This window comes from Pelophylax lessonae, assembly GCF_965119305.1.
Source record: "Pelophylax lessonae genome assembly, chromosome: 10".
In the NCBI taxonomy this organism is placed as follows: domain Eukaryota; kingdom Metazoa; phylum Chordata; class Amphibia; order Anura; family Ranidae; genus Pelophylax; species Pelophylax lessonae.
The window spans coordinates 206,219,313-206,231,503 of NC_138777.1; the positions used below are offsets into that span (position 1 = coordinate 206,219,313).

The 12,191-nt window shown below is 46.5% G+C and overlaps 2 protein-coding genes across 2 annotated transcripts in view; both read right to left on the reverse strand.

Moving 5' to 3' along the window:
• Window positions 1–12,191, reverse strand: part of LOC309565292 (fatty acyl-CoA hydrolase precursor, medium chain-like) — a 109,661-nt gene that overhangs the window by 13,809 nt on the left and 83,661 nt on the right. The window lies entirely within an intron of this gene.
• LOC309565546 (fatty acyl-CoA hydrolase precursor, medium chain-like) overlaps window positions 1–12,191 on the reverse strand; it is a gene marked incomplete at its 3' end in the record, with an annotated part of 42,758 nt that overhangs the window by 12,171 nt on the left and 18,396 nt on the right. The window contains exons 5-9 of the mRNA XM_082270504.1: window positions 11,869–12,022; window positions 11,486–11,599; window positions 8,571–8,666; window positions 6,363–6,503; window positions 4,629–4,706 (exon numbers count right to left, since the gene is read on the reverse strand). Of these exons, the coding sequence (XP_082126630.1) occupies window positions 4,629–4,706; window positions 6,363–6,503; window positions 8,571–8,666; window positions 11,486–11,599; window positions 11,869–12,022 (583 nt within the window). The remainder of the gene's footprint in view (window positions 1–4,628; window positions 4,707–6,362; window positions 6,504–8,570; window positions 8,667–11,485; window positions 11,600–11,868; window positions 12,023–12,191) is intronic.

Genomic DNA, 12,191 nt, shown 5'->3' on the forward strand with positions numbered 1-12,191 from the left:
TTTTACCTCCAAAAGATCTCCTGACCAGCCTAGTTCCTCCACTGTAGATTTGGTGGGGGACAACCCTAGCTCACCCCCAGGCACAACTGTACAAGCCACCCAAGTTTTGGGGGGTCTGTGAGAGATCATGAGAACAAAGTATTGAAGTAGAAAACGTTTGCATTTAAGTTTGTACATAAGGATATTGGGTTTGGCCATTATAATAAGCACAGTTTTTGATGTTCACAATTTGGTTTACTTTGTGAGTTAATGTTTGTGCACATTTTGTTGCTCTGACCTCACTATATGTTTTTTTCTCTTTCTCACCTTTTGATGTTTTTTTTCAACACAAACTTTAAGATGTAAGTGTTTAAGAAATTGCAAAGGCACATGTGCTTTTTAAAGGAGCACTATATAAAAGCACTAGAAATCAGCACTATATTAACACTGTAGAAATCACTTATTTGCTTATTAATTGCACTTTATCGTTTTACTGTTGCACTGCTATTAGAATACAAAATTGGATGTATTCAGATTGACTTATTTCAGCAAAATGTTAATGTTTTTGTTGTATAATGCCAACCTATGCACTAGGGTACATACTGTTGACCTCTTTGGGGACCAAAGTTTCTCAAGTGGGGGGAGTGTGTAGCGGGGTTAAACATGCCTAAAGACACTGTTTGATATGTGGGAAGAAACTAGGCTCCCTCTAGTGGTAGCTGCATGGAATTTCCCGGGCTGTGACTTCCTTTTCACAAGATGAAGAAACTACATCTCCCAGGCTGCTTTGCAAGATCCAGGAACTAGGCTCCCTCTAGTGGTAGCTGCATGGAATTTCCCGGGCTGTGACTTCCTTTTCACAAGATGAAGAAACTACATCTCCCAGGCTGCTTTGCAAGATCCAGGGTGCACGGCTGCACCGCACGGCACTATGGGGGAGGTTATTTAAAGGAAGAGAGAAGCGCGCGAAGGGGGGGCCTTTCTGCGCTGGACTCTGAGGAACCAGCGAGCGAGAGTGAAGGACTGACACTGGATATTGGGCTAGAGCCTTTTAGCCTGGAGGGACGACGTGGAACCGTCCCATCTCAAGCACGAGGCACATTCCTGGAGGTCATACTGCTGTTTGCCGAGACCGGAAGTCATCCGCCAGAAGGACCCCGCGCGGCTGGCATATAGCCAAAGGACTGAGACCGCAGTGGAAGCGCGCGAAGGAGAAACTTCTGTTGGTGAGAGGGCACATGCCCAATAACTGACTTTATCTGCTGAAGAGACAGTTTTATCTACAGATAGCGGTAGCGCAGCAGGAGGTGATAAAACCCCGGGGTTTATCACCATACTCTCTCAGGAGACTCATAGACAAACAATAAGGTCTGTAAAGGAGTCGCCAGAGGCTTATCTCTCTCGCAGAAGTTATTGCTCAGTTACGCAGACACCCTGCGGTGACAACTAACAGCTCGTTGTTTTCTCTCTCTTGATCTTTATTCCTAATCTGGATTACAAATGAGCTCTATTCAATAACCTTGCTAGCGAAGATCAACAAGAAAGAAGAGAACTCTGGGGGAGGGACTCAGATAGGCCCACCTACCTGGTACTGTGTCTAGCCTTAATGCAGGAGGAGTGTGGGGGTATTCTTTTACCTTTTTAAAGCTGTTTTAAATAACCTTTTATGGACTTGTATTGTATTGTATTGTATCTCCCCTATTCAATTTGATATATAGTAAACTAAGTTTGGTTAATTACAATCTTGTGCGTTGTTCCATTGTGTCACCCAGAAGGACTACTATTCAAGAAGGTAACAAGGTATTGTTGCATAGTGAAGTATTGTATTCCAACCTGTGTATCTATTTGATAGTCCAGTCCTATTCTGGGTCAGTTGTGCCTGAGGAGGGATCGAGCCAATTTGATTGGGTTGTTAGGCAGGGTGTAGACCCAATAATATAATCAGCAGCTCCTGCGGGGGTGGTGCTACACATGATTATAGGAGGCGGGACTTTCTTACAGTGGCATCCTGGGCAATTCAAACCCAAGCTCCCTGACACCGCAGGAGATTGCTGATGTATGTGATCCAGGCACAGGTAGGCTTCGTTTGGTGGGCACTGATAAGGCTGCATTTGGTAGGCATGGATGAGGCTGCATTTGGTGGGCACGGATGAGGCTGCATTTGGTGGGCACGGATTAGGCTGCATTTGGTGGGCACGGATGAGGCTGCATTTGGTGGGCACGCATTAGGCTGCATTTGCTGGGCACAGATGAGGCTGCATTTGATGGGCACTGGTGAGGCTGCATTTGATGGGCACTGGTGAGGCTGCATTTGATGGACACTGGTGAGGCTGCATTTTATGGGCACTGGTGAGGCTGCATTTTATGGGCACTGGTGAGGCTACATTTGATGGGCACTGGTGAGGCTACATTTGATGGGCACTGGTGAGGCTGCATTGATCTCTTGTATCATGTCTGCAGTCTCTGACCATCTCTTGTATCATGTCTGCAGCCTCTGACCATCTCTTGTATCATGTCCTCAGTCTCTGACCATCTCTTGTATCATGTCCTCAGTCTCTGACCATCTCTTGTATCATGTCTGCAGTCTCTGGCCATTTCTTGAATCATGTCTGCAGTCTCTGGCCATCTCTTGAATCATGTCTGCAGTCTCTGGCCATCTCTTGAATCATGTCTGCAGTCTCCGGCCATCTCTTGTATCATGTCTGCAGTCTCTGACCATCTCTTGTATCATGTCCTCAGTCTCTGACCATCTCTTGTATCATGTCTGCAGTCTCTGGCCATCTCTTGTATCATGTCTGCAGTCTCTGGCCATCTCTTGAATCATGTCTGCAGTCTCTGGCCATCTCTTGAATCATGTCTGCAGTCTCCGGCCATCTCTTGTATCATGTCTGCAGTCTCTGACCATCTCTTGTATCATGTCCTCAGTCTCTGACCATCTCTTGTATCATGTCTGCAGTCTCTGGCCATCTCTTGTATCATGTCTGCAGTCTCTGACCATCTCTTGTATCACGTCTGCAGCCTCTGACCATCTCTTGTATCATGTCTGCAGTCTCTGACCATCTCTTGTATCATGTCCTCAGTCTCTGACCATCTCTTGTATCATGTCTGCAGTCTCTGGCCATCTCTTGAATCATGTCTGCAGTCTCTGGCCATCTCTTGTATCATGTCTGCAGTCTCTGACCATCTCTTGTACCATGTCTGCAGCCTCTGACTATCTCTTGTCTTTTATAATGCCTGCAGTCTCTGAGGGGGAGTCTGGAAAGGAATCAAGAGTTGGAGTGCTGCGATGGGGGTCATAGGAGAAATCTGATGTATGTGGACTGTTGAGAGGAGACTATAGGATAAAACCAGAGCCACCAAGCTGGAGCCGACTAACTGAGCCCTGCATGGTGCACCTGAGAGGAGATCAGGGACAGCGCCACCAGGCAAGTCTGAGGGGGGGGGGGGTCATTGATGTAAGGGGGGGGAAGGGGAATACAATAATGTAAGAGGGCATTAATATAAAGGCTCCCCTTATATCATTATCCCCCCCCCCCCGCACACACACACACACACATTCCCAGAGTTCCTGGGGTCCCCCTGGATTTCTCCACCTTCACCACTTTTAACCGGAACTTTCTTTATATATATATATATATATTATAATAAAGCCCAATGTGCTTTCATATCTGTCGTCTCTAAAATACACTCTTCAAATGTGCTTTAAAATGCATGGTTTTCCCTTTTATGAACAAAAAAAATGGCGTTATGCTGTTGGGCCGGTATAATAATGCTATGGGGCTGGTATGAAATTATTTCCAGGGCTGGTTTTTATTCCCAGTCCTGCCCTGACTACAACTCCCATCATGCCTAGTCGAGTCTGTAAATGTCAGAGTCTTACAATGCCTCATGGGATGTGTAGTTCCGCAACAGCTGGAGGGACGTTGTTTGAGGACCCCTGATCTAGAATGTCTGGGGGCCAAATCATTTCTATTCCTCTATGTTCAGGGAAGGAGGAATCCACTCATGTTTTATTGGTTAGTTTTCGACATGACAAGTCTCATCAAATCTGATTGGGCAAACATGAGGGGGGAGGGGTTCTTATTGTTTTACAGCATCCCTAAAGCAAGACTGTACAAGGGGAGCAAGGAGGCGGGACAGGGGGTGGAGCTAAGCAGACAATGTGTTTTTACATATTGAGATCTATAGGATTAATACATAAATAGACACCCCAAAGAGGCGCCATGTATATAGTAAATGTTATACATTGTTGCTTCTCAGATTATTAACCCCGCAATATAAGCCTGAACTGCCCATTCACACTACCGCGACTTGTCAGGCGACTTGTCAGCCTGACAAGTTGCGGTCGGTCGCGGTCCATGCAGTGCTACAGGAGCCGTTTTAATAGGAGCGACACAAGTCGCTCCGACTTAGAAAAAGGTTCCTGTACTACTTCAGGGCCACCTCGGAGCGACTTGCATAGACATTCATTATATGAAGTCCCTGCAAGTCGCTCCGAAGTCGCGGTGCACGGGACTTCACAGGTCGCCCCCGAAGTAGGAGCGACATAGAGTGAACCGGCACGAATAGTCACATATCACATGAAAAATGTCACTTATTTATACAGAGATTCATGTTTATAAATGTTCGTTCATCTCATCTTAACTCACCAGGTTGGGAAATTCACTGATCATCCTCTGTACCGTCTCCCTATCCATTCCTTCCTTTATTTCAGACAGATGCATTAACTGCAACAAAGTGGACAAAGACACAGAAATGACAATAACCCCACTGTGATGTATCAGGGATGGGGGGCGCAAGAGTTCATTGTGATAATATTAATAAAAATAATATGATACCATCCCCTCTGTAACATCTCGGGGGATGGGGGTCAAGAGAATACAATGTGATAATAATAATAATAATAATAAAAGTAATATTAGGATAAAACTCTCTCTGTGATTGGGGGATTGGGAGGGGCACAGCAGTTCAATGTCTTAAATGTAATAATAATAATATGATACTACCCCCTCTGTGATATATTGGGGAATTGGGGAATTGGGGGGGGGGGGGGGGCGCTGCGGCGGTGGCTCACAGGAATGCATTGTAATAATATTATGACTAAATATAATCATATTATAATACCCTTTCTGTGCTAAATTGGGGAATTGGGGGTTGGTCACAGGAATGCAATGTGCTAATATTAAATATAATAACATCATAAAACCCCTTCTGTGATGTATTGGGGATTGGAGGGGGGCACAGCAGTACAATGTAATAAAAATACTATGACACTACCCCCTCTGTGATCTATTGGGTATGGTGTGGGGGGGGGGGGGGGCGGTGGGTGCAGTGCAATGTAATAATAATAATTTGACACTAACCCCTCTGTGATCTATTGGGGTATGGTACTACCCCACCTGTGATCTATTGGGGTATGGTGTGGGGGGGGGGGGGGTGCAGTAGCAGTGCAATGTAATAATAATTTGACACTACCCCCTCTGTGATCTATTGGAGTATGGTGGGGGGGGGGGGGACAATAATGCCAGTGCGATGTAATAATAATAATATTATAACACTACCTCCTCTGAGATCTAATGGGGTATGGGGGGGGGGGGGCAATGCCAGTGCAATGTAATAATAATAATATTATGACACTACCTCCTCTGTGATCTATTGGGGTAAGGTGGGGGGGGGGGACAATGCCAGTGCAATGTAATAATAATATTATTATGACACTACCCCCTCTGTGATCTATTGGGGTATGGTGTGGGGGGGGGGGGGGGTGCAGTGGCAGTGCAATGTAATAATAATAATAATAATATGACACTACCTCCTCTGTGATCTATTGGGGTATGGTGGGGGGGGGGGGGCAATGCCAGTGCAATGTAATAATAATAATATGACACTACCTCCTCTGTGATCTATTGGGGTATGGTGGGGGGTGCAATGGCAGTGCAATGTAATAATATAACTCTTCCCCCTCTGTGATCTATTGTGGGATAAGGATAGGGGGGCCATACACCAGAAATGATCTCTTATGATGCGTGGATTGGAATTTTCAGGGAATTTAAGTGTATGCAAAGCCCCAGATTTTTTTTCACCTTTGGGTGTAGTAGGGAGAAACATTTTTTTAGCAGTGGGGGACAGGTAGAGCTTTGGATGATGTGTTAGTCCCCCATTTCTCGTATGAGCATCACAAGGACAAGAAGTGAGGGAGAATCCTCCTGAGGGGGTCATAGACTGAGGTAAAGACCTGACATCAGTTTTAACTCTTTCTCACTGCATCCAAAAATCAAAAAAAGCTTGGCTAGAGTTATAGATTATATAAATCAGTGATATTATGAATGGCAGATCCCTGTCTGGGTGATGATTGGTGGAAGATGGGATATAGATGACATTACCATGGGGAGAATCCAGCCGCATTCTTGGTTACAGACACCCAGGAGGAGGGGGACTCGGTTGTTCTCCTTGTTGGCCAGGATCTCCTCCCCCGGTTTGGGTAGGAAGACGCCATCCACGCAGGCTGGCAATGTCAGAAATCCCTGAAAAAAAGACCAAAGATAAATATTTCTTAAGGTTGCTGTTGTCAACAATACAGTCTGGGATATCGTCACCAACGTTGTCACTGGGGGGGGGGGGGGGGGACAAGCCTAAAGGAATTCACTTGTTTTCTATAATATATATATATATATATATATATATATATATATATATATATACACACACAGTATATACTCATAATCTGGAACTAGTTTCTTGAACATGATGATGAGCTCACTGTACTCTAGTGGTCTCCACACCACATCTTAATCCAATAGAGCAGGGGTCTTCAAACTATGGCCCTCCAGTTGTTCTGGAACTACAATTCCCATCATGCCTAGTCATGTCTGTGAATGTTGGAGTTTTACAATGCCTCATGGGAAGTGTAGTTCCGCAATAGCTGGAGGGCCGTAGTTTGAGGATCCCTGCAATAGAGCATCTTTGATATGTGGTGGAACGGGAGATTCGTATCATGAATGTCCTGCTCAGACCTGACCACTTCCATCTACAACCACATACGGTCATCCTCCCTGGACACAGTCACTCCTCTTTCTACACACAGAACCAGGCCTCGTCTAGTACAACCCTGACAAAACCAAAATCTAAAGAGCAGTGCTGCGAGCGTGGTGTAAAACTAAAACCCTGCAAAAATTTACCTTCTAAAAAACTGCCCTTCTCAAATACAACTCCTGCCTCCACACTGCTAAACAAACCTACTACACCACTCTCATCAAAACCCTCTCATCCAAACATCGTCAACTCTTTTCTACCCCTAATTCTTTACTTTAAAGCGGAGTTCCGGACTCAAAATCACAATAATCGATTTTGGGCCATCCGCTTGCTTTAGGTCACCTGAAAAACAAATGGATAGTTACGATTTTTTTTGTTTACCTACCTTGTTATTGAAGAAAATATACTTACCTTTCTTCCTCTTCCTCCACCCGCGCCGTCACTTCCTCCTTGCATTGATTCCTGGGAGCTGAACGTCATCGCCCCCAGGAATCAATGCGCCTGCACCGGCCCCGCTCGTCACTTCCGGTGCGGGCGCCTTGTTCCCTGCTAAACAGCTTCTGGGCATGCCCAGAAGCTGCGGAGGGATGACGCGCCCGCACCGGAAGTGACGAGCGGGGCCGGTGCAGGCGCATTCTGGGAGAAGAGGACACGGAAGAGGACGCAGAAGAGGACGCGCTGACTTTAGCTGCCCACATCCGAGATGGCAGCGCTGGAGAAGAAATTTTCAAGGTAAGTATTTCTTCTAAAAGGTAAGTGCGACCTGAGACAGTACAGAGGCTATCCATTGTGGAATGTACTAGCCCTGACTGTCCCGGGGGGGTATTTTTAGCTAAATTTCACCCCCGAGGCCGGAACTCCGCTTTAACCCCCACTGCCTCCACCCACCCACATGCTTACTGCCCAGGAGAAAGCCAATTATTTCAAAAGCAAAATCTACACAATTCGTGATGAGATATCCAGTGCCTAACTACCTCCCCAAACCAACACATCAGATCCAACACCACACTCAATACTTTCCTCCATCAGCCCTGTTACCACTGAGAAAGTTGCCATGCTCCTTTCCATGGCCAACCACATCCCCTGGACCCTGTCCCCTCACAATGACTAAAAATGTCCACATGCCGCACATGTGGGTCAATGGGCAGCAGTGCTTTCTCTACTCTAATGATTGAGAGCCAGCCTGACCAGCTCCTGATCAAATGACCACTGTGACAGCCAGCCATGGTGGTCATGTGATCAACCCCTCACTTCTGCTCTCTCCACTTGTTTGGGCTGACTGGTCTGGTCTCCGCCCCCTCCTGTAGGTTTCTGTAGCGGCTGGAGCCTAATGGGCCCCTCCCACAGCTCTGCTCTCTGCACATTATACATACAGCGACGATGTCACTGCTACTTTAAGGTAATATCTGGGTTTATAAAGATATTTTGTGCACACAAATTGGATTTATATCCTTTGTGGCTTGTGAGGAATACATTTACATGAAAACTTTTGTGCCCAGAGTTCAGCTTTAAAAAATCTTTCTAAGATACCCAATGTGGCATCCTGGGATATGACGTACCATCTTTGCAGCAGCAGACAAGATATCCTCCTCTGATTTTAGCTTTAGGCACTCCACGACCGAGGACACTTTACAGCCGAACAGCCCCGACACCAACTGCAGGGGGAACACAGAAACCCCGGTCAGAAATCTCATCAGTAAAACACTGATCCAGTCACATCAGTCCCTGCACCAGATGAGCTTACTCTCTAAAGATCCCGGTAATTCTGTATGTCAGCTTTGTCTGTGTTTTGCCATTGTCTTTCTATGCGAAGATCTACAGCTGTTTCTTCCAGCTGTTATGAGGGAACAAACTGAACCTCATTAAGAGGTCTGTAACCTACCTTCCCAGGCGGATGGGTGGCCTAGGTATGGTTATTTTTTTTTTCTCTGATGTCAAGGTAGGTTGGTATTTTTCAGTCCTGGTTTAGGCCTTTTCTGCGAAGCTGGGAGAATGGTGGGCCAGTGAAAAGTCTGAGGGTCTGACATGGTAAGCTCCCGGCTTACATTGCCCTGTGCCATGAAAATGCTTCGGCTATAGCGAGTGACCATGGAGGAAAATAGTATTTTCCTAGGAAGGCCCTGGAGAGGAGGGTTATTGAACCTGCCTTTAGCAAGCCACTGGACTTGAGGCATTGCCCAGGCCTGTTATGAGGGAGGTTCTGCGTTTTGATTAATCTGGAGAGAATCCCTTTCAAGTTTCGGGATTTAGCCTGGTGCTCATTCTATGGCAGACTCTATGTGAAGGGCAACTTGAAGCATCTCTCTGTGGAGAACCGTGATTGTCCAAGAGTGGAGTGTGGCGGTGGGGAGGAGACCATGCACTATTTGTTACTTCAGTGCCCCTTCAATAGTCTATAAGCGGGTGGGTGGGGCTCTGGGTATCCCTTTCCTTTCCCGCTTGAGTTATGCAGAGTGGTCGTACGGGTCTTTTGAGACACATCAGGATTTTGATTTTGAAATACTTTTTCTAGTTAGCTTAATAGTCTGTTACTTCACATGGAATGCATGGTGTCAGGTTTCAACTTGGAAAAAAGTCCTTCCTGTCGAGGTGGTGGTGCACAACATTCTGGGTGAGGTTGGGAAGATTCGGGGTCTTGAAAAGGACAGGTGGAGGCCAGGGGCCTGGACAAAAGTGTGGAGGAATGTCCAGTCCCCATAACTGCTGTCTGACAGTCTATGAATTTTATTTATTCTGCATTTATGTAAATATGTTTTTATTATGTTGTATGTTTGTAAGATTTTTTTTTTTTTTTAATTTACACTCTAAAATCCCCCCTCAGTCACACACTATTATTAATATACATTTATATAGCTCTGACATATACCACGATGTTGTAGAGGGAACACTGAGCCAGTCACATCTCTGTAGCAGAGGAGCTTACACTCTAATGCCCCCACACCGTCACACACACTATTATTGTAGCAATGTTTCCAGGCCTCGGGCCTGAGGTGGGTCTGTCATTAGCACCGGTAACACTCCCAAGAAATTTAAGTTGTGAACCCAGGTGTGAGAACTGAGACAATGACCATTCCGGCATCTTTGGTTTGTTTTGTTTATTGTAGTTTGGGGATGGGAGAAGGGAATGAATGGGATACTCCTCTGGCTCTTCTAGTCTTAACTGGGACTTTGTACAAAAATGCCCACTAGTGCTGTCTTGGCACCACCTGAATGCCGACCAGCGCTTCCTGACGCTTGCAAATACCACTTGGCTGAATTAGTGCTGGAACCTCGATTTTAACTTGTTTGTTAACTCAGAAGATCCAGGACTGTAGAACTCCTGACTCCGGACACTCGATTTACCTCAAAAGTCACTGAACAGCTCCCTTCAACCCTTCACTGGCTGAGGTAGCTCCTTGTCACTGCTTGTGCTGCTGCAACTCTTAACTCTGTACACTGCACACTGTACACTGACTCTTCAGGGCCCAACCACTGGTACCCCCTTTACACTTTCGGGTCCTCTGACTAGGTACCCCCTCTAACACTTTAGGGTCCTCAGACTAGGCACCCCCTTTACAGCTAGCTGACTCCTGGATCCCTGGAACCTTCTCTGGAGTGGTCCCCTCTACACTTGGCAGACCCCTAGGGGCAGTACTCACGACCTTGGCAGGCTTTCCTGGAACTGAACGCCTCTTCTTCCACTGACTCCTCGGCACACCGGATCCCCTCTGCAGCCCAACTCAGCACTCTCTGGATTCCCAGGCAGCCACCCGATCCTTCTGACAGGAGAAGAGACAGCCATACTCTCCCTCCTGGGACTTTGCTTCCCGCCAAAGACACTGCGTCATGCATTCCCTCAAAACTTATACCCACTCCCAGAATCCTCTGCGGCAGAATCTGCCTTCTGGGGTAGATACAGGGCTAAGTGTGTCTCTGATTGGGTTTCCTCCACTGCCCAATGAGAATCCTCTCAGGGAGCCAGTGGGGAGACTCCCCTCTCAGCAGACACACCTGGGAGACATGACAGCCCAGCTAAAATCATGGCCCTGCTGTCAGGCAGCCAAGGCCCACTATACTTTTACCTAGCACCTACCTATAGGGTGCTACATCATTATACAATAATATAGCTCTAACATATACTGCAGTGCTGTACAGAGATCACTGAGCCAGTCACATCAGCCTCTGTACCAGAGGAGCTTACATTCTAATGTCCCCCCACAGTCACACACTATTATTATACATTTACCGTATATAGCTCTGGCATATACTGTAGTGCTGTACAGAGAACACTGAACCATGGACATCTGTCTCTGCACCAGAAGAGCTTACACTCTAATGCCCCCCCCCCCCCCCACAGTCACACCCTATTATTATACATTTATATAGTTTTAACATATGCATTGCTGTACAGAGAACGCTGAGCCAGTCACATCAGTCTGTATAGCAGAGAAGCTCACACTCTAGTGCACCCCCACACATGGGATAGTGGACTTACATCTTGGTAGACGGTGAGTTCCTCTGGCTTACTGGCCACTAGGCTGCTCATGGTGATGAATCCGCTCTCGGCGATGGCTTTGTGGAACAATCCTTTAGCTAAGGGTGACAACACCTGAAAGAGAAGGGGATAGTATTGATGAATATATAGACCTTCTGGAAGATTCTGTGATGGCGAAGATGAGACTAACACAAGGCAGAGGTTGTAGTCCTTCCAGCCTGGAGTTCTCCTCTAAAAACTGATCCTGCCTGGAGTCCCTGGTCAGCAGAGACTCAGATTCCTCCATTCCTTCCCAGAGTTTTCTCCTTTATTGACATTTGGCAAATCCAGATTTTCATGGAAGAAGATCAGTTTTCTTAATTCTCTGCAGAGACGGATCTTACCAAAGCTGAGACGCTGACTCCACCGGCAGACTCTCCGAATATGGTGACAGAGTGCCGATCACCCCCGAAATCAGCGATGTTCTCCTGCACCCAATGAAGGGCCGCCACCTGGTCCATAAAGCCCAGATTGCCAGGGAGCTCGTCATCTCCGGTACTAGTGGGGGGAAAGAGGAAAATAAAAACTTCAGACTATTAACGATCATCAATATAACTCAGATGAAATGTCACCCAATGAAATGTCTTCACCCTGACTCGTCAGATAAACTTCGGCCACTGATTGAAATTTGAACCTGAATTAAAGTATAACTCTGGGCAGATATAAA